This window comes from Ranitomeya variabilis, chromosome 1, assembly GCF_051348905.1.
Source record: "Ranitomeya variabilis isolate aRanVar5 chromosome 1, aRanVar5.hap1, whole genome shotgun sequence".
In the NCBI taxonomy this organism is placed as follows: domain Eukaryota; kingdom Metazoa; phylum Chordata; class Amphibia; order Anura; family Dendrobatidae; genus Ranitomeya; species Ranitomeya variabilis.
In genome coordinates this window covers 763,110,640-763,134,176 of record NC_135232.1, presented here as the reverse complement: position 1 = coordinate 763,134,176, position 23,537 = coordinate 763,110,640, and the positions used below count along the sequence as shown (strand labels likewise).

The 23,537-nt window shown below is 42.8% G+C and overlaps 1 protein-coding gene across 2 annotated transcripts in view; it reads right to left on the bottom strand.

The window, feature by feature from the left end:
• UPF1 (UPF1 RNA helicase and ATPase) overlaps nt 1-23,537 on the bottom strand; it is a 101,774-nt gene that overhangs the window by 60,921 nt on the left and 17,316 nt on the right. The window contains exons 2-7 of one of the 2 annotated variants that reach the window (XM_077271693.1): nt 10,003-10,145; nt 8,607-8,696; nt 5,936-6,103; nt 4,491-4,671; nt 4,058-4,219; nt 2,255-2,339 (exon numbers count right to left, since the gene is read on the bottom strand). In XM_077271693.1, the coding sequence (XP_077127808.1) occupies nt 2,255-2,339; nt 4,058-4,219; nt 4,491-4,671; nt 5,936-6,103; nt 8,607-8,696; nt 10,003-10,145 (829 nt within the window). The remainder of the gene's footprint in view (nt 1-2,254; nt 2,340-4,057; nt 4,220-4,490; nt 4,672-5,935; nt 6,104-8,606; nt 8,697-10,002; nt 10,146-23,537) is intronic. The other variant, XM_077271696.1, reaches the window with a different exon arrangement.

Below are 23,537 nucleotides of genomic sequence, written 5' to 3'. Positions count from 1 at the left end.
CCGGTCATTCAGCACAGTCAGGGGTTACAGGAACAGACCCCACTGATTGAGGAAATAGTTGTTAATGTATTACATTTACAGGAAAAATAAAAGAGGAACTGTACTGTGTTTCTAAGAACAAATGCTCCAGATGCGTTATTTCATGAGAAAAACTGATAGACCCAGGAGGTCAAATTATTTCAGCCATTTTGGTGTTGGCGCATTACTTTATTAATCTCCCTGGGAGCACGATACAATTTATTCATGACTTATCAGTTACCCCTCATTCCTGAAGACCCTTCCAGTGCCTGAACATTTCTCCATTGTAAGTCTAATGTAAGAGAAGGGCAACAGAGAGAAGGACGGGGACATCTGATGCCTAATGTGTGTTTATCAATATGAACAACTTGCCCTCTCTGCAATACACTTTTTTTATACTGATAGGCCTCATTCACATGTCCATGTTTAACCCCTTTACCACAAGGTGGTTTGCACGTTAACGACCGGGCCAATTTTTACAATTCTGACCACTGTCCCTTTATGGAGGTAATAACTCTGGAATGTTTCCATGGATACCAGTGATTCTGAGAATGTTTTCTCGTGACATATTGTACTTCATGATAGTGGTAAAATTTCTTTAATATGACTTGTGTTCATTTGTGGGGAAAAAAAAACTAATTTGGCAAAAATTTGGAAAAGTTTATTATTTTTAAACTTTGAATTCTTATGCCCTTAAATCAGAGATGTCACACGAAATAGTTATTAACATTTCCTACAGGTCTACTTTACATCAGCACAATTATTGAAACAATTTTATTTTTGGAAGTTATTAGGCTTAAAGGGAACCTGTCACCCCAAAAATCGTATCTTATCTAAGCCCACCGGCATTCTGTAATGCTGTAGATAAGCCCCCGGTGTATCCTGAAAGATGAGAAATAAAGGTCGTTAGATTATACTCACCCAGGGGCGTTCTTGCTGCTGGTCCGGTCCGATGGGCGTCGCGATCCGATTCCAGCACCTCCTATCTTAATACGATGACGTCCTCTTCTTGTCTTGACGTTGCGGCTCCGGCACAGGCGTACTTTGTCTGACCTGTTGAGGGCAGAGCAAAGTACTGCAGTGCGCAGGCGCTGGGAAAGGTCAGAGAGGCCCGGCGCCTGCGCACTGCAGTACTTTGCTCTGCCCAACAAGGCAGACAAAGTACGCCTGCGCCGGAGCCGCGGAAAGAAGACAAGAAGAGGACGTCATGGAATGAAGATGGGAGGAGCTGGACCCGGATCACGACGCCCATCGGACCGGACCGCAGCGGGACCGCCCCTGGGTGAGTATAATATAATCTGTATGGTCTATTTTCTCCTGTTACCCTTGAGAAAATAAAAAATTAGGTCTAAAGGAAAATTTGTGAAAGAAAAATAAATGTTTATTTTTTCCTTCCACATTCCATTAGTTTCTGTGAAGTACTGGAAGGGTTAATAAACTTCTTGAATGTGGTTTTGAGTACCTTGAGGGGTGCAGTTTTTAGAATAGTGTCATGTTTGGGAATTTTCTGTCATATAGACCCCTCAAAGTCACTTGAAATGTGAGGTGGTCCCTAAAAAAAATAGTTTTGCTGTTCAACTTTTAACCCTTTTAACTTCCTAAAAAAAAACAAAAAACACTTTTGTTTAGAACACTGTGCTGATGTAAAATGGACATGTGGGAAATGTTATTTATTAACTATTTTGTGTGATATGACTGATTTAAGGGTATAAAAATTAGCATTCTGAAAATTGCTAAATTAAGGATTTTCGTCAAATTTCTGTTTTTAACAAATAAACGCAAGTCATATCAAAGTAATTTTACCACTATCGTGAAGTACAATATGTCACGAGAAAACAATGTCAGAATCAGTGGGATCTGTTGAAGAATTATAGAGTTATAACCTCAAAGGGACAGTGGTTAGAATTATAAAAATTGGCCTGGTCAGGAAGGAGAAAACAGGTTTCGGGGTGAAGAGGTTAAGCACTGAACAGTAAGCAAGATCTACCCATTTGTTCATTCCCTAGCAAAGCTATTCTCACTGTTATGCACTTTACTTCCCCAAAAGCAACCTGATGGATGGCTAGGGGCAGTGTGTTTGGAGAGGTATAGACCTCATGGAATTCACTAGCCAATGAGCACGTAATGCTCCGCATGCTGCAGAAGTACAAGCCAAATAGAAAATGCATTGGCCTAACAGTCAAACAACTAGGTTAGCTGCGTTTTAGTAAAACAATCAATAAGAAGTTTACATTACCGGAATCCGTTTTTGGCAAAGTGAAATAAGCAATTCTCTTCTTGTTGAGGCCAAGGTCCCATCGCACTGTTATATTATCCTGTGTCTAGAAAAATGTAAAGTCACATTTTCCAAATTGCAATATTATTAACCATATGCAATTCTATAAGGGATTAATAAACTCCTCCTGTGCATATCTATCAGAAACGATAAATACACAGATATCTAGACTGCTCGCAGGGCTGTGGAGTCGGTAACCCCAAAGTCCAACTCCGCAGCACTACAGATTCATTGCAACTAAAAGCAGAGATCCTTGGATCAGGAACAGACATTTATAGGACATCTCATAACTTTCCCAAATTATGAAAACATTTACAGCAAATCTTGCATTGTACTACTGAACCCAATTTATTAGATATTTTAAAAGTCTGAGTTTTATACAGACCAACTCCACAGTCCTGAGTTTGCTCACACAGTCCCACCCCAGCAATTTAACTAGTTCTTTCAGAGGTATCCTTTCCCTGCCACCATACATTGGATGGATAGGAATATCGGTATAATGCTCAACTGTCAACCTGGACTTTGTGGTTGCACAGGGAACAACGGAGACAGCCGTACCAAGACGTCTTGCTTTCAGCAGTGCACCCCAAGCCATATATGTACTGGATTTACCAAGACTGGCACATCATAATGAATTTCCTGATATCACTAGTGAACTTGGCACATCTCCCTTGTGCGACTCACAAATCTACTCCAGCTAAATGTCAGACTTGAAATTATAGAGGCTTTGTGCGGAGGTTGTTGGCCATGCCCCTCAACATGTTATCCTAAGATGTGCTTTTAAACTTTTCTCTAGCAGATGAACGACTGTGCAATACAACAAGGGTTACCGTATTTTAAGAAGGTCACCTGGTGGACTATGAGCCACACATTTAAGTAAAACTATACATCCCAGGTTCAATGGGGATCTAATATTTGCTTTTGCAAGTGAAAACACACATTTTCTGGAATTACAGGTTCTAATATTAATCCAAAGAGTCATAATTTTAGGAACCACATGATCGCGGTCAACAATTAACAGGAATACTGATATTCTAATCCACCAATCAAACCCTGTTGGGGAAAGGAAACCTTCAAAATAAAGATCGCAGTGCTATTCCCACTCTATGGCGATGGTCACTAGGCAGTATTTGGTCACTATTAGTAAGACAAACCCAGGAGTGGGTGATAAATACACAACTGGTCCACGTGTTTCTATTATACTCTTCCTCTGATTAATCCTCTAATTTTTTATTTTTTTTTCACTACTACTGTTGTAAAATACTGACCAAATACTGAATGCCTATGATCAGCTAACATTTTGTTTGATAATATTAACACTGGCGTATATACATTTTTACATTCTCAAGGTGACAGAACAAGGTAGGTTTATCACCTCTTTAGTGGTATTGCCACAATGGTCCCAATGTGGAGAATCAGGTTTCCAGGTCAATATTACCATACAATGAATGCTGTAGAAAGAAATCCCCAATAAAACAATGGCCGAATTGACTTTCACCATTTCATCCCACTGGGAATATTTACATATTCTTTCAGGACATTGTATAGCAAAAGTGAATGTTTTTTGTTTTTTTTCTGAATGAGAATGACAACTTCACATGACATTACACTATTGCTATTGAAAGAAGGGGAAATTACAAAAGAGTAATAATAAAAACTCGCCAGAGAAGGTCGGGCTGTTACTTAACCTAGAAAATAAACATATCGCCACATGTGACTAATACATTAAATCGCAGCTGAAGGCTGTGCAGAGAAGCTACCCACCTGAGATTCCTTCAGCTTTTTGTCATAGTCAGCTTCGAGTTTAACAAGAGGGCCAAATATATTTTGGTACTGGTAAGCATCTTCATACCGAAGTAAAACATGCTGTGGTTCTTCATCAACACCAGGCTTCTCCAGATCCTCCAATGTAGCTGAAGGGTTTTCCTAAAAGTACACAAATAATTTTTAATACATTGAATCTCCGGGATCCTTACCAAAATATTCCAGGAGAGCAGTATGAGGACAACCAACTTCTATGTAAGGTGAATTACATTGAGAGTAAAGAGGACCAATTCTTTCCAATAATTCTTTCCAAAGTTTTCTTGATTTCCTCTAAAAGGAATAAATCTGGCCTAAGAGCTCCGTGTGTTAGAATACCCATAAATACATTTTAGAAGAAACTAGGTCATAGATCCAGCAGGTCCAACAACATTACCTTCCACAACTCTTCCAGTTTGTTTATTTGCTGAGCAGTAATTTGGCGAGCTCTCAGCTGCTCTTGTTCAGAGGGGATCTTCACCAGCCATGAGAGGAAGCAACGGTCCTGAATAAGGGGCTGCCACTGGGAACTGTCCCAGTTAATGTCCTTTAAACTGCTCTGACTTGCACATGGTTGCCTACGAAAACAAAACGAATAGTAAAATGCAAGTGGGGAGTGTATGTAGTAACATCTTAACTTTACCATAATGGTTTGATTTTTATTCAAACTTCTACTTGCTTGGTGGAAGAAACAAAAAAGTAAAACCAATCTGAATACCATGCACAGCCAAACAAAGCCACAATGGACCTGGGAAAAGTGCATCCAACCATCTTAATTCTGGCAATCAATTTGAACTTAAAATATGCTCCGTTTTAGTAAAAAAAAAAAAAAAAAGAAAAGAAAAAAAAACAGGAACAGAAGTTGTGCAGTGGAAAAAACACCACCTGAAATAACTCCATGTGTACTGCACTCCATTTTCTACTGACAGCAAGTGGTAGGGGGTGTAATGGTAGGTAGAGAGCAGCTGATTAACCATGTGTAAGTACGACAATACTAGACAAGTATTCCGGTGCAATTTGGAGCTGAAAATCTGACACTTCTCACACAGTGCAAAACTCTTGCATGTCAACGCATCTCAGTAGTTATTCATCGGTCTTATTTTACTTTGCTGATATTTTCTAAGAATAATGGTGGGGGAGCTCCAGAATTATAAGACACACATGTTCAGATGAAATAAAAAAAAAAGTATGCCCTCCTGAACTGGAGTTATATAGATTTGAAAATAAAAAAGAATGAATACTTGAGAGCAGCAGGAATAAAATAAGAGCAGAATCTGGTTAATTTTCACCAGGTGAGAGAACACCTTTGAAGAGTGTGTGGGTATTAACACTACAACGCAAACCCCATCAAACTCAAACTCTTATGTACGACAAAACTGAAAGTTGCTTACTCACAAGCTTGCGAAGTAAAGAATAAAAGGAGGAATATGTGAGTTAGGACTGGGCTTACACAGCGGCTCTGGCCATGTGATCATAATTTTGTGTTACGACACTGCATCAGATGGCTGTCAGCTAACGACATGGGGGCACTGCAGCACAGTATTTGGTCACAGGCTGCTTTTTTACCCAGTCAAATTGCAACTCTAAAGTCATGTTCACATGTTCAGCATTTGGTCAGTATTTTACATCAGTATTTGTAAGCCAAAACCAGGAGTGGTGATAAATGCAGAAGTGGTGACATGTTTCTATTTCCCACTCCTGGTTTTGGCTTACAAATACTGATGTAAAATACTGACCACAAACGGAGTGTGTGCACATGGCCTAAAAGGGTCACAAATAAGCAAATCACACAAGTTTGGTCAGTCGCCAACCAATAGAAGCCTTCGAAAGAACAATACTGACCTGCAGAGGAGCACAACAACAGAATCTGCCTTAGCCGGAATGAATCCCAGGAGAAATACATTACGGCAGCCGCAATTGTAGCATTCCAGCACTGTCTCGCCAAGTGGGCCATCCTTATGCAGAGTCACCTCTTTACACTTCGCTCTTACGAGATGATTCACAATGTGGCTGGAAAGTAAAATCACAATATTGTATTAAAGGGGTTTTCCTTGTTTCCTATACCAATGGCCTACCGCTAGGATAGGTGCTGAAAATCAGACTGGTGGGGACCCCTCACCAAGGTCGATTAACATTTTACAATGGAGTAAAAATATTCCTCCTAGCCCTTTACACGGATTCAAGAGAAACCCGGAGTATATGGGGTGCAGCGTGGTGACATGGCCCTGCATGTACTGTCCTAATGCTCAGCATACAGGTTTCCTGCACTTCGGCCTGCAGCGTTCCTTAGTCCCTACCCACAAGGCCAATTTCCATTTTTGTATTTTCAATTTTTCCTCCCCATCTTCCAAGAGCCAGAGTCTTATTTTTCTGTCCTCATAGGGAATGTTTTTGGCAGGACAATAGTACTTTTGAATGACACCATGGAAAATGGGAGAAAATTTCAAGTGCATTAAACTTGAGAAGAACAAATGCAATTCTGACATTGTTTTTTGCTGAAATGTCTTTACAGCATACACTGTGGTAAAAATGACCAGGCATCATTGTCCATATCAAAATAAAAACTACCATATTTTGCAAATTAAAAGACATCCCAAAACTGGGGAGGAAAATAGGAAAAGTATCTATTTATTTTACAATTAAACAAAGGTGCATCTGAATTTACAGTCGCTTACCAGGAGAGAGGGAGGGCGGCAGCACGGGGTCACAGGTGGGCCCTGGGCTGGGATGAGGGGGGTCTCCTGGCGGTGCGAGGCTGCAGGCTCTGGGCTTTCTGAAGTCGATGAGCGGAGTCAGCAAGCTACTCCGGAGCAGAGATCTCACTCTCACATATGCTGAAAGCTCACATCTGGCAAGTGCATGGACTCCGCTCACCGCCGGTATTTTCTGAAAGCTCAGGGCCCCGCAGCCTGGCACCGCCAGGACACCCCCTCCTTCCAGCCCTGGGCCCACAGCATCACCCCACTCCTGCAGCCAGCCTCCTGATGCAGCGATCCTGACTTTTGTGACCATACACCACCGCAGCTGCCCCATCCCAAACCCCGTAGGCTACATTCTGGTTTTTAGATGCACCCCCATTTTCCTCCCAAATTAGTGGGGGAAATAGGGGTGCCTTCTAATCCGAACTTTATGGTACATTTTTTATTGTGTTGCCATTTTCCAAGACCAATAACGTTTTCAGTTGATGGAGCTGTGTGATGGCTTGTTTTTTGCGGGGCAAGATCACGTTTTCTATTGGCACAATTTTGGAATATATATGACATTTTAAATGCTTGTTACATCATTTGTTGTGTTGCTGCGGTGACAAAAAAAAAACCTGCAATTTTTCAGTTTTAAATTCTTTTCTGCTTGCAGTGTTTATCAAGCGGGTTAATTAACTTTATATCCAGATTGGACTTTTATGGACACGGCGATATCACGTCTTTTTTTAATGCGATAAAATGGGCTATTACAACTTGGTTAAAAAAAATAATAATTAGTTGATCCTGTGATCGTCCGATCGCTTCTACTACACAGAAGTACCATAGTATTGCTACATATGGTGAAAACCATACTCTCCTTTTTAAGCCTGTCCACAGGTTGGGTTTAAATGTAGATTTGTGAGGACATCAGCAGAACCTCAGGAGCCATAGCAACTGATCAGCACCTTGTGAACACATCAAAGGGGCACCAATGGAAGCGTAGAATAACATGCCCCTTTGCCGTCACAATGTTAATGCCACTTTCAGAGACAGACAGCGGCATTTAGCTGGTTAATAGTCGCAGGCAAAGCTTTGCTCTGTGCATGTACTGTGGATGTCGGTATTGGGTTAAGACCATCTGATGACAAAGATGGACATGCACATTAGATGGCAGGCGGCTCAACGATTGTTCGACTGGCGTATATATCCAGACCGCCCCATATGCAGAAACGTTCAGCCAAGAGTTCATGAACCCTCTGACAGTCGGTGCAAGACTCCTCTGGCAGCTGCTTTCTCCTGGATACTGAAAGTATTTATAGCTGAATTTTAAGAGGCAGGATCCTTATGCCCCTCAGACACCATCTAGCAGGGAAAAGTCACACACTAGATGGAAAACTAATCACACTGAAATCAGCATGTTTGGAGGATTTCTCTAATGTGCATGGTGGGTGGGCATACAATAAGGGAGAGTGCATTGTATTTGCACTTAAGTCCGGTCTAAATTGATAAGTCTGCAGACAGTGTGCGTAATAGCTGTATCTCGGCAGACACTTCTCAGACTGACTGTTCCTTACAGCGAGGGGCAGCACTTGGAGTAGGATGTACTGACTCAGACAGGAGGAGCAGATCCTGTCACACAGAATTACAAGGCTTATAAAGATGATATAACTGCGCTGGAAAGCTCATCACTCATCTTTAGGGCAGGGCCAGTACAAACATTTTTATCTCTTCAGAGTACCCCTTTAATACTAAAATAAGAAAAGTCAATGTTTCCGTGATTTCCAAGGACAATGAAATGAAAACCAGATAGACCAATGATATTAGTCACCTACCTGCCAGAGGTGTTCCCACGCCCATTGCAGAACCATTTTTTGCTTGTATTGCAGTAGACCACACAAGCAGGATCATGAATGCCACAATAGCTGGAGAAGAAAAGACATGTACTAGATTTAAAACTTGGATTTGCTTTAGAGTTGTATTAAAATTAAAGGCAATCTACCATGAGAAGTTTTCCTGACTGAACCTAAATGGTACCTGCCATATACAGTAATGTTTCAGAAAAAGGTGTGTGTGTTCTCCCCTTTGTAGACTCCAATTCTAACCAATGAGGCTATGTGCACACGTTAAAGGGATTGTCCACTACTACTACCACCCCTTCTTGAACTAAATGTTTGGCCCAGACAGCATAAAAGCTCATACTTGCCTCCCATGAAGGTGCCATTATAGTGGTGTTGGGGCTCGCGTGCTGCAGCCCTGACTACCTCTTCGTGTTCAATCCATACATAGGTGGGAACAGTGACCCAGCGCCTCATCAGCATTGGAGTCACTGTCCCCACCTAGGCACAGACTGAACATGAAGAGGAAGTCCGGGCTGCAGCTGATTTGACCTCCTCCTCATGTTCAATCCGTAAGTAGGCGGAGACCGCGATACATAATTGTGCGCTAGGGTCATGTATCACAAAACGAGAGCCCCAGGGCGAGCAAGTGCAGACACCGTGGGACCGGCTCCGGCATGGAATGCGAGTATAAGCAGGTTTTATTTTATTTAAAGGGTTGTGGATAGTGGACAACCCCTTTAAGTATTTGCAGCACAAATTTTTGCATCTTTTGGAAGGAAAAATGTTGCATAAAATACGTGCATTTTTGTTGCCAATTTTTACCCCACTCACTAGTATGGTGAAAAATGCAGCAAAAATGCAGAAAGAATTGACATGCACAGATTTACATTTGCAAGTCACAAATAAGCAATGTCTGCCCAAGACTTCAGGATTCTTGTTCACTTTGCTGGCACTATGAAACTCTTCCTTTTTGTGACACATCTGTGCAGAAAGAAACAAAAGCAACAAAAACAGAAAACTGCAACCTATGCACAGACCCAGAGACAGGACAGCTCACTCTAGTTACTCCTTTAAAAAAGGTCCACAGCTTTTTTTTTTTTTTTTTCCATGAAATGTAATTTCCTACTTTCTCGAATTTTCCAATGTATTTGAGAAGGGTTTTAAGATTTTGGTCTCCTTTTACTTTGAGGCTTTCCTGGAAGTCCTAGAAGAATGTGCATGGAACATACATAACATGTGGTAACTGGTTTGGGTTTATCCGTTAAGAAAAATAATAAAAAGCCTAAATAAAATACATGAAAACTAACTGGATCCATGAAAATGGAAAGGAATACCGGTAGTTAATGTTAACAGTATCAGGTGATGTAGCGCGAGAACACAGTACACCTACCTGCAGGCATGCACCGGAAGGTCCTTGGTGTAATAGGTGTCTTCTTCATCTTCCTCAAAGTTCAGCTCACCCAGCAGCTGACTTGTTTTTCCCACCCCATCATCCACTGTGCCATTCTGTAGTATACCATCTGGGCCATTAACCTACAAGAAATGTGCACACATTAACAATTGAAAAGTCATCCTCTAACTATGCATGTGCAATTTATTGCTGAATCCTTTTGGTATGCACCCACAATTCAGAATAGCAGCGCTTTTCCCAAAAAGCTGCATTGTATACAAGTACAGTGGATGGGATTTATAGCAATCCCCTGCCCACTGTGCCTCTATTTACCGCTGTGTAGACTCACCCGCAGTGCAGGTTTAAGAGCCGCCGCAGCATGTCAATTATCTACAGCGGAGACTCACCCATAGCCAGTCATTAGGTAAATCCATGTGTTCTTTGAATCATGCGGATTTATCTGTGTAATTAAAAAGCAGCGTTTTGGATGCAGCGGAAATGCAAAGCGTCCAAAACACTGCCATTTCCTAATCAGAGACACATGGCCTTAGATATTTCTCACATGGACGTTATAGAGACACCTGCTAGCCATCTGCCGAAGCCACATACTGCAAACCCTATTCACACAGAGCGTGCTAGAGCGCAGTTACTGAGAATGGCGGAGTTAGCCCACTGTAACGGTACAGTCACATCCGTTTTACAAACCCCGCACTGTGGAGGAGATTATTCATTTTCATCCACGCGCTGCAGGAAAAAGTCTGCAGAACAATTTTATAATGAAAAAGATGTGATTTTTGTTCTTTAAAGGGAATTGATCAGCAGGTTTTTATGCTACTTAATCTGATCGCAGCATAATATAGGGTAAGTGAGCCCAATTCCAACAATATATCACTTAGTTTACGGAGTGCAGCAGTTGTGACAGTTTTTAGGATGAAGCAGAGCGGAGAAAGCAAATCCCCCCCACACCACAGCTCTATGTATATGGACAGTGAGCAGAGTATCAGAGGAAGGGGTGCCATCGCGGTGGCCAACCACAGCACTGAGTTTCTTTATTGTTATTTGATATCAACTGGTGCATAATATTTTTAACTTCTTGCAAAAATGGAAAATGACATTCTTCCCAATGAAATGTTTAGCCCCAAACGTTTCACAGGTAGTAATATGTAGCACAGGCAGCCCTTCAGCGCGTTACACAATTTTTCCAAAGTCCGAAAATACCCTATATGTGGTTGGGGCAAACAGTAGCTCTGAAGAGAGAGAAAATGAAATATAAGACACTTCTGAAATGTGACCACCAGACAAGTTAGTTCTTAGTTTTGGTACTGGATTTATTTTCCAAATCGGATAACTTAACCCCTTAATGACCGCCAACATGCCTTTTAGCGGCGATCATTAAGGGTACTTAACCCCTTACTGCCATTGGAAAGAATAGTATGTCCGACGGCAGTATTCCCCGCTTTGATGTGGGCTCCGGCGGTGAGCCCGCATCAAAGCCGGGACATGCCAGCTGTTCAAAGTAGCTGACATGTGCCAGAAATAGGCGCAGGTGGAATCGCAATCCACCAGCTCCTATTAACTATTTAAATGCCGTTGTCAAACTGACAGCAGCATTTAACAAGCGCTTCCAGCCATTTGGCCGGAAATGCGTGCACCGGTGATCCCCGTCACATAATCAGGGGTCATCGTTGCATCGGCATTGCATTGCTATGAGGACCACCCTGTGGTCGGCGCTCATAGCAAGTCTGTAATTCTGTTACATAGAGGCGATCTGAGCATAGCCTCTATGTAGCAGAGCTGATCAAGTTGTGGCAGCTTCTAGCCTCCCATGGAAACTATGGAAGCATGCCAAAAGTAAAAATTTATTTGGTTATATTTGTACAGGGATTCAACTTGGGACCTATCAAATTTTTTTTTTTTTTTTTTTTTTAAATAATCTTTTGAATCATCTGATTTTATGTTTGTGTGAGTTCCTTCCTTTTTTCTTTTCAAATTACAACTTATTGAATTCAACATTTATATGGAACAATAAAGAAACACAAAAAACAAATACTGAAGTGCCAGAATAAATAAATCTTAACCCCTTCACCCCGAAGCCTGTTTTCACCTAAGTGACCGGGCCAATTTTTACAATTCTGACCACTGTCACTTTAGGAGGTCATAACTCTGAAACGCTTCAACAGATCCTGGTGATTCTGACATTGTTTTCTCGTGACATATTGTACTTTATGATAGTGGTAAAACTTCTTCGATATGACTTGCATTTATTTGTGAAAAAAACGGAAATTTGTTTAAAATTGTGAAAATGTAGCAATTTTAACCCTTCACCCCCGGAGCTTTATCCGTTTTTTGCTCCCCTCCTTCCCAGAGCTATAACTTTTTTATTTTTCCGTCAATTTGGCCATGTGAGGGCTTATTTTTTGCAGGACGAGATGTACTTTTGAACAATACCATTGGTTTTACCATGCCATGGTAACAGAAAACGGGAAAAAAAATTCCAAGTGTAATGAAATTGCAAAAAAAGTGCAATCTCACACTTGTTTTTTGTTTGGCTTTTTTGCTAGGTTCACTAAATGCTAAAACTGACCAGCTATTATGATTCTCCAGGTCATTACGAGTTCATAGACACCTAACATGTCTAGGTTATTTTTTATCTAAGTGGTGAAAAAAAAATTCTAAAGTTTGCTAAAAAAATAAATAAAAAATTTGCTTGATTTTCCGATACCCGTAGCGTCTCCAATTTTCGTGATCTGGGGTCAGGTGAGGGCTTATTTTTTGTGTGCCAAGCTGGCGTTTTTAATGCTACCATTTTGGTGTAGATACGATCTTTTGATCGCCCGTTATTGCATTTTAATGCAATGTCGCGGCGACCAAAAAAACGTAATTTTGGCGTTTTTCTCGCTGCGCCATTTAGCGGTCAGGTTAATACTTTGTTTTAATTGATAGATCGGGTGATTATGAATGCGGCGATACCAAATGTGTGTATGTTTGATTTTTTTTTTTCATTGTTTTATTTTGATTGGGGCGAAAGGGGGGTGATTTGAACTTTTATATATTTTTTTTATATTTTTAAACACTTTTTTAAAAATTTTGGCATGCTTCAATAGCCTCCATAGGAGGCTAGAAGCATGCACAACTCGATCAGCTCTGCTACATAGAGGTGAAGTACAGATCACCTCTATGTAGCAGAAATCCAGGTGTACTTTGAGCGCCGACCACAGGGTGGTGCTCAAAGCAATCGACCATCAACAACCATAGAGGTCTCAGAGACCTCTGGTTGTTATGGCAATGCACCGCTGACCCCTGATCATGTGACGGGGGTAAGCGGTGCGAGCACCTCCGGCCGCGCGGCTGGGAGCGCTAGTTAAATGACGCTGTCCGCGCTTGACGGCGGCATTTAACTAGTTAACGGGCGCGGGCAGATCGCGATTCCGCTCGCGCTCATTGCGCGCACATGTCAGCTGTACAAAACAGCTGATATGTCGTGGCTTTGAGGTGGGCTCACCGCCGGAGCCCACCTCAAAGCAGAGGATCTGCCAGCTGACGTACTATTCCGTCAGCTGGCAGAAAGGGGTTAAATTAGAGAGTTATATCACATAATATAGTTAATAAACAACATTTCCCACATGTATGCTTTACATCAGCACAATTTTGGAAACAATTTTTTTTTGTTAGGGAGTTATAAGGGTTAAAAGTTGACAAGCGATTTCTCATTTTTGCAACAAAATTTGCAAAACCATTTTTTTTAGGGACCACCTCACACTTGAAGTGACTTTGAGGGGTCTATATGACAGAAAATGCCCAAAGTGACACCATTCTAATAACTGCACCCCTCAAGGTACTCAAAACCACATTCAAAAAGTTTATTAACCCTTCAGGTGCTTCATAGCAATTTTGGAATGTTTAAAAAAAATTGAACATTTAACTTTTTTTTTTCACAAAATTTTGACTTCAGATCCAGTTTGTTTTATTTTACCAAGGGTAACAGGAGAAATTGGACCACAAAAGTCGTTGTACAATTTGTCCTGAGTACGCTGATACCCCATATGTTGGGGTAAACCATTGTTTGGGCACATGGCAGAGCTCGGAAGGGAAGGAACGCCATTTGACTTTTCAATGCAAAATTTGCTGGAATTGAGATTGGACGCCATGTTGCGTTTGGAGAGCCCCTGATGTGCCTAAACATTGAAACCCCCCACAAGTGACACCATTTTGGAAAGTAGACCCTCTAAGGAACTAATCTAGATGTGTGGTGAGCACTTTGAACCTCCAAGTGCTTCACAGAAGTTTATAATGTAGAGCCGTAAAAAACAAAAAAATCATTTTTTTTCACAAAAAATGATCTTTTCGCCCCAAATTTTTTATTTTCCCAAGTGTAACAGGATAAATTGGACCCCAAAAGTTGTTGTGCAATTTGTCCTGAGTATGCTGATGCCCCATATGTGGGGGTGGGGGGGAATCACTGTTTGGGCACACTGGAGAGCTCGGAAGTGAAGGAGCGCCGTTTGGAATGCAGACTTTGATGGAATGGTCTGCAGGCGTCACGTTGCATTTGCAGAGCCCCTGATGTACCTAAACAGTAGAAACCCCCCACAAGTGACCCCATATTGGAAACTAGACCCCCCAAAGAACTTATCTAGATGTGTTGTGAGAACTTTGAACCAACAAGTGTTTCACTACGGTCTATAACGCAGAGCCGTGAAAATAAAAAATATTTTTTTCCACGAAAATGATATTTTAGCCCCCAAATTTTTATCTTCCCAAGGGTAACAGGACAAATTGGACCCCAAAAGTTGTTGTCCAATTTGTCCTGAGAACGCTGATACCCCATATGTGGGGGGGAACCACTGTTTGGGCGCACGGGAGGACTCGGAAGGGAAGGAGCACTGTTTTAGTTTTTCAACGCAGAATTGGCTGGAATGGAGATCGGACGCCATGTCGCGTTTGGAGAGCCCCTGATGTGCCTAAACAGTGGAAACCCCCCAATTCTAACAAACCCTTACCCCAACCCCAGCCCTAACCCTAGCCCTAACCCCAACCCTAGCCCTTACCCTAATGGGAAAATGGAAATAAATAAATTTTTTACAATTTTATTATTTTTCCCTAACTATGGGGGTGATGAAGGTAAGAATATCCCTATTTTTTATTTTAATTATTTTTTTTACATGAAAATGGATCCCAGGGCCTGGAGAATAGTCTCCTCTCCTCCAGATCCTGGTTACCATCCGCACATTAAGCGCTCACTTTACGCATAGTGGGCATAGCCACATGCGTAAAGTGAGCGTTTCAATGCAATGCTATGGAGGCGGAATCCGCAGAAATAATGAACATGCTGCGGAATTTACCACTATGCGATTCCGCAGCAGGAAAATCAGGTATGGGCACAGCACGTTCGGAATCCCATAGGATTGCATGGGAATGCGTTTTTTTTTTATCGTTTCCGCTGCGGCAAAAAACGCAGAAACACAAAAACCGCAACGTGGGCACACAGCCTTAAAGGCATAAAACTTCAAAGTTTGAAAATTGCAAAATTTAAAAAATGTGCCATATTTCCGTTTTTTTCATAAATAAATGCAATATCGAATAAATTTAACCACTAACATTAAGCACAATATGTCACAAAAAACAGCCTCAGAATCAGCGGGATCCGTTAAAGCGTTCCAGATTTATAACCTCAAAGTGACAGTGGTCAGAATTGTAAAAATTGGCCTGGTCATTGAGCTGCAAATTGGCTTTGTCACTAAGGGGTTAAGGTGATTTAAATGTAAGCCTCCTGCCCCATACTTAAGTTGCGGCATTTTCATCTGCTTCCACAGCCGCTCAAATCTGTCTCCGGTGAAAGGTGGCATGCCGGCAAGCTCCAGTATTTCATGGATCTGCACGGAGATCACTTTTCAATACAAGTCTATGAGAGCCTTGATCCAGTGCTCATAGACTTGTATTGAGAGCTTGTAACATAGCTTCTGACTTCCAGCCAATCAGATGCTACTGTCACAAGATGAGGCCCGCAGGACCAGAGTAGCACTGAAAAACCGTGATGATACCAGAGGGTGAGTATATGACGGGGGCAAGGGACTTACATTTAAATCGCCACTCCAACGATGCAATACATAAAAAAAAATTAAAAAAAAAAAAAGCTGGAGTGATGCTTTAAAATAATCAATCACTTAGGCTGGGGCTACACAGTGACTTTAGTCACTTAGGGTACCGTCTCACAGTGGCACTTTTGTCGCTACGACGGCACGATCCGTGACGTTCCAGCGATATCCATACGATATCGCTGTGTCTGACACGCAGCAGCGATCAGGGACCCCGCTGAGAATCGTACGTCGTAGCAGATCGTTTGGAACTTTCTTTCGTCGCTGGATCTCCCGCTGTCATCGCTGGATCGGTGTGTGTGACACCGATCCAGCGATGCGTTCGCTTGTAACCAGGGTAAACATCGGGTTACTAAGCGCAGGGCCGCGCTTAGTAACCCGATGTTTACCCTGTTACCATCGTAAATGTAAAAAAAAAACAGTACATACTCACATTCCGGTGTCACGTCCCTCGCCTTCAGCTTCCCGCACTGACTGAGTGCCGGCCGTAAAGCAGAGCACAGCGGTGACGTCACCGCTGTGCTCTGCTTTCACTTTACGGCCGGCAGTCAGTCAGTGCGGGAAGCAGACGGCAAGGGACCTGACGGACAACGGAATGTGAGTATGTACTGTTTGTTTTTTTTACAATTACGATGGTAACCAGGGTAAACATCGGGTTACTAAGCGCGGCCCTGCGCTTAGTAACCCGATGTTTACCCTGGTTACCCGGGGACTTCGGCATCGCTGGTCGCTGGAGAGCTGTCTGTGTGACAGCTCTCCAGCGACCACACAACGACTTACCAACGATCACGGCCATGTCGTATCGCTGGTCGTGATCGTTGGTAAATCGTTTTGTGAGACGGTACCCTTAGTCAAAGATGGCTGTTTTCTGCTCCTACAATGCAGCATAATGATGTGAATGGGGTCACAAGATACCGCAACAAGGAAGCCTAATTAAAGGGAACCTGTCACCATGAAAATGCAGTGCAATCTGGAGACACCATGTTAGGCCTCCTCCACATGTCCGTGTGCCATCCGCTTTTTTCAAGAATACCACATGTACCCATTACAGTCTATGGTGCTGCACATGTCCATGCATATGTTTTTTTACCAGCAGCATGGATGACATGGACTAATACAAGTCTATGGGTCCATGTGTGTGGTATCTGTCTACAAAATACAGGAGACACTTGGAATTGATTTTTCTTAAGCCATAGCCGAAAAAAAAATGTATGGCACATCGATCCAAAACACTGGGACGGGTATTATACGGATGTGTGAAGGAGGCCTTATAGAGCAGTGGGAGCTGAGTAGATTGATACAGTTTATCAAAAAAGTGAGTACACCCCTCACATTTCAGCAACCTGTCAGTAGGATTGTAATCAGTTAACTACAGACAGTGTCAGGTCGGCGCCGTAAACAGATTACAATCATACCTGGTGATGATATCCGTCTTGTGGGTGTTAATCTTTTATTTTCAGTTTTGAGTTAATGATATGCTCGTGCTCCAAGCCTGTGGGGGTCTTCATGCAGTGCTCTGCTGAGGTATTCATCTGTATGGCTTATGTCAGGTCACAGATCCCTCACTGACATGCCCCCTAGTTTACATACTGCATATACTATGCAGTTAGAAAAAAAATTAGTCATCAAAATGGTGGTGGTATCTGCGTCATTTTGATGAAGATCATTCTCCCCCCTCCAGTAGTATTGGACAAAAGCATAAATGTATATATTTATATTAGGCATTGTATCATGCTACAGCACTGGCATTTTGAACAACTTTTTTTTTGTAATCCCACAAAATGATATGCAGTATGTAAAATAGGGGGCAGGTCACAGAAGTACATAACAGGGTCTGTAGTCTCCTGAGCAAAATCCTGCTGACAGGTCTGATTTAAAGGGAATCTGTAACCCCAAATTTTGCCTGTAAGCTAAACCCACCGGCATCAGGGGCTTATCTACAGCATTCTGTAATGCTATAGATAAGCCCCTGATGTAACATGTAAGATAAGAAAAACAAGTTAGATTACACTCACCCAGGGGCGGTCCGGGGCCTCCCATCTTCATACGATATTGTCCTCTTCTTTGCTTCTGTTGCGGCTCCTGCACAGGCGTAGTTCTCTGCCCTGTTGAGGGCAGAGCAAAGTACTCCAGTGCGCAGGGAAAGGTCAGAGAGGCTCGGTGCCTGTGAACTGCAGTACTTTACTCTGCCCTCAACAGGGAAAATTAGTACGCCTGCGCCGGAGCCGCGACAGAAGCAAAGAAGAGGATGTCATCGTATGAAGATGGGAGGCCCCAGACCGCCCCTAGTTAGTATAATCTAAAGGTACCGTCACATTAAGCGACGCTGCAGCGATATAGACAACGATGCCAATCGCTGCAGCGTCGTTGTGTGGTCGCTGGAGACCTGTCACACAGACAGCTCTCCAGCAACCAACGATGCCGAAGTCCCTGGGTAACCAGGGTAAACATCGGGTTACTAAGCGCAGGGCCGTGCTTAGTAACCCGATGTTTACCCTGGTTACCAGTGTAAATGTAAAAAAACCCAAACACTACATACTTACATTCCGGTGTCTGTCGGGTCCCCCAGCGTCCGCTTCCCTGCACTGTGTAAGCGCCGGCCCTAAAGCAGAGCGGTGACGTCACCGCTGTGCTTTGCTTAGCTTAACGGCCGGCCGGCGCTCACACAGTGCAGGGAAGCGGACGCCGGGGGACCCGACAGACACCGGAATGTAAGTATGTAGTGTTTGGTGTTTTTTTTTACATTTACAATGGTAACCAGGGTAAATATCGGGTTACTAAGCGTGGCCCTGCCCTTAGTAACCCATTGTTTACCCTGGTTACCAGTGAAGACATCGCTGAATCCGCGTCACACACACCGACTCAGCGATGTCAGCGGGTGATCCAGCGACGAAATAAGGTGCTGGCCTTCTAGCTCCGACCAGCGATATCACAGCGGGATCCAGATCGCTGCTGCGTGTCAAACACAACGATATCGCTATCCAGGACGCTGCAACGTCACGGATCGCTATCGTTATCGTTGTTAAGTTGTTCAGTGTGAAGGTACCTTAACTTGTTTTTCTTATCTTTCAGGTTACATCAGGGGCTTATCTACAGAATGCTGTAGATAAGCCCCTGATGCCAGTGGCCTTCGCTTATAGGCAAATTTTGGGGTGACAGATTCCCTTCAAGAAACTGAGGGTAAAAGTTGCTAGACTGGCAAAGCATGTCACCAGACCTAGACCGTATTGAGGATCTGCAGGGCATCCTCAAAAATGGAAGGTGGAGGAGTGCAAGGTCTCTACCATGTTGTCATGGAGGAGTGGAAGAGGATTCCAGTGGAAACCTGTGAAACCCTAGTGACCTCCATGCCCAAGAGGAAAGGAAGTGCTGTAAAATAATGCTGGTCACACAACATATTGACACTGGGCATTTTCACTGAGAGGTGTACTCACTTTTGTTGCCAGCAGTGTAGACATTAATGGCTGTATGTCAAACACTATTATACAAACGGTACATTGCCTACTTTTCATTGCAGCAGAGTGTCATATCCTCAGTGCTGTCCCATGAAAACATAATAAAATATTACCAAATATGTGAGGGGTGTACTCCCTTTTGTGATGTACTGTATATAGTTTTGTGAAAGAAGACTTCATATAATCAGTGTTTTCATCATTTAATCCTCTGCCCTTTCTGGGATTTTCAGCCCCCTGGGTGGTTCCATCAGTGACTGACAGCTTCCTTTGTGTAAGAGTACATACAGAGACAGCTGTCCGTCACTGATGAACCGCCTACTGGACTGAAAATCCCAGAAAGAGGTCTATCCTGGGTGCACACAATCCTGAACCATCAGCGCTTTGGATGCAGCGCATGTTCACTGCCGTCTATTGAAAACAGATAAATCAGCATGTGTTCACTGAATCGCGCGGCTTCACAGCGTCCAATGCAACCTATTGGTGAAATTTCTCTGGCGGAGACTAGCGTCACTGCAAGAGACATTGGCATGCTGCTGTCTGGAGAGACATGCCGCATGTCCGTCTCCACAGGTGAGCCGTGGGGTGTCTCTGGGCATGGGATTTCTTGAAAACCCATTCACTATGCTGTCGCAGCCAGATGCTAGGGGTTTGAAGCGTCCAACCTGCAGTGATTACTGATCGAGGGCACGTATCCTAAATGGTAACCGATTCTCTCTGAGTCAGATCCAGTTAGACCAGGGTTCTCAAACACGTGACCCGAGGGCCACATGCAGCCCCTAAGGCTCTGTTGTGTGGCCCAAGGACCCCTGATACAACTGCGTAACGCGAATCTGGGTCACAGACATCAACTCTTTTCAACTGATTGTGCAATTCAATTGCAATGTATTGCGGTGCAAAGACCAGCTCTCTGCACCACAATACCAGCCAGAGGCCATCGACGTCCCGGCATGGCCACACATTGGCATTGCTAAGCCCTCGGCTATGGAGAAGGAAGTGGACGCAGTTCGCAGAGGGAGCGAGGTCACTTGAGAAGAATTTTTGGTTATGTGCATGGCAGGTAAAGACCATTGTTACAAGAAGAGGACAAAGATGGCAGCATTACTGTAGAACAGAGTGCAGGGGGACCATTATTACAGGATAGGGGCCAGAATTACTATATGGGGCGAATTGTAAAACTACATTAATGTATGGGACAGATTAAGGGTCAAAAAAAGAAAACATTTCAGAACAATGTGAAATAAAGAATGAAAAAATAAAGGAATAATATTTGGCCACTAAAAATGCAGTTTTATGCAAAAATTTAAGTAAAAGAAACCCTGTACCGTAACCAATATGATAAACACCATTAAAAGGAATAAAATGCATGACAAAAAAAGAAAAGATGACTAAAAAGTCATCTAGAAAAATAATGGCATCAATGAAAACCAGCAAAGAACGAGGCCCGTCATATTAAATTGTTTTCTATGTGCGGCCTATTTAACCAGCTGAGTTTGAGACCCCAGAGTAAGACGATGTAGTTTGCAGGGTGAAACAAGACCCCACTCATTTGCAATACGCTGCAACGAAGCAGCACCATACAGTTATCTTTGGCTGCCAAACTGTAGCCCAATTCGCTGGGTATGCAAAAAGAAGGAAAAAGGTGGCACTCACCGTCCCAGAAAAAAAACACTTTATTGAAGTAGCTTAAAACATCCCAGGCAGGAGAGTCCCATGTAGAATACAATCATCAGTGCTTCTGCGGGTCCTGGGTAGCCCAGCATAATAGGCAGCGAGTAAATGCTACAGGATGTCACCACTACAGCAAATACTTTCATTCCCTATTGCCCATGCAGCAGTGTTTTATATATTCCGTCTCAGAGAGAACAATAGAGTCAGATCTACTGTATGACAGGTACCAATTAATCCCTGAATATCCCGGCCACAGAACTGGTTAATCAGCTAGTATGTGTACTCAGTGCGCCATAAAACAGGGCGACATGCAGCTTAGTGTTACGGTGCTTCACAAGGATCCCAGCATAAGCCAAGTCCCAGAGTTGTCATATTATCACAAACTATCTGCTCTTAACCCCTTCCTGCCATAGCAAATTTTCAGTGCTTGTCCAAGAGCCAAATGTTTAGGCTACTTTCACACTAGCGTCGTGCACTGCACGTCGCTATGCGTCGTTCTGTAGAAAAAACACATCCTGCAAAATTGCTTGCAGGATGCGTTTTTTCTCCATAGACTTGAATTAGCGACGCATTGCCACACGTCGCAACCGTCATGCGACGGTTGCGTCGGACCGTCGGCACAAAAAAACGTTGCATGTAAATTTTTTTGTGCGTCGATAGCGTCTTTTCTGACCGTGCATGAGTGGCCGGAACTCCGCCTCCCCGCACATCACAATGGGGCAGCGGATGCGATGAAAAACAGCATCCGCTGCCCCCGTTGTGCGGCGCTTCCACAGTATGCGTCGGTGCGCTGCAACATCGCATTAACAGAGCCATAGGAAGGGTTTTTATTTTGTGGCAGGAGTTTTAACTTTAAAAGACACCATACACTGTACTGGGAAAAAGGGAGAGAAAAAAATCCAACTGTGATCAAATGGCAAAAACTCCAAAACTCAACTACTGTATTTAGGGTTTTGTAGTGTAAATATGACCCATGAACATGATACTTCAGGCCGGTACGATTACAGCGATGCCAAACTCGTTTTTCATCACTAAATTAAATATTAAAAAAATGTGTAAGAGCTTTACTTACAAAAAACAAAAAAGTGTTCCCATTTTGTGCGACTCATACCTTTTCAAACCTGTGGGGGGGTTAGCTTTTTTTTTTTTTTTTTTAATGGTGAGCGCGGACTTATTGGTACCATGTAGGGGGACATGTGATGTATTGATCAATCAGATTTAAATTTTGCTAAATCAGACTTTTATAGACGTAGAAATATCAAATATCTTATTTAAAAGAGAGGGTATTCATGCGTTTGATTTTTAGTATATACTTAAAGCGGGTCCGGTCTTCGGCCCTTAGGGTATGTGCACACGCTATGTAAACCTATGGGAAATGAAATCAGCAGTGCACATGCTGCGGAAAAAAACACGCGGAAGCGCAGCGGTTTATTTTCCGCAGCATGTCAATTGTTTGTGCGGATTCCGCTGCGGGTTTCCACCTGCTCCAATAGAAATCGGCAGGTGAAAACCCACAGAGAAAACAGCAGTAGAAACCGCGATAAATCCGCAGGAAAAACCGCAGCGGTTTTTCACTGCGGATTTATCAAATCCGCAGCGGAATACACAGCGTGGGCACATGGCCTTACTGACCGGGTCAAATTTTTAACCCCTTTCTGCCAGCTGATGGGATAGTACGTCAGCTGGCAGACTCCCCCGCCTTGAGGTGGGCTCCGGCGGTGAGCCCACCTCAAAGCTGTGACATGTCAGCTGTTATCAATAGCTGACATGTGGCCGCAACTAGTTAAATGCCATAACAACCTGAGGTCTTCTGGAGACCTCTATGGTTGTCAATGGCAGATTGCTGTGAGAGCCACTCTGTGGTCGGCGCGCATAGCAATGTTTAAAAAAATAATATATATATATATATATATATATATATATATATATATATATATATATATATATATATATATATATATATATATATATATATTTTTTTTTATTTTTTTAAATTCAAATCACCCCCCTTTCGCCCCAATCAAAATAAAATAAATAAAAAAAAAGTCAAACCTACACATATTTGGTATCGCCGCGTTCAGAATTGCCCAATTAAAAAAAAAGGATTAACCTTATCGCTAAGCGGCGTAGCGAGAAAAAAAAAAAATCAAAATGCCAAAATTACAGTTTTTTTTGTCGCCGCAACATTGCCCATTATTGCATTTTAATGCAATCAAAAAAACGTATCTGCAGAAAAGTGGTAAAGCACTGGTACCAGAAAATCAGACATACTAATGAGGCATTTCTTTAGAGCTCTCTTTGTGTCCATTGACTAGCT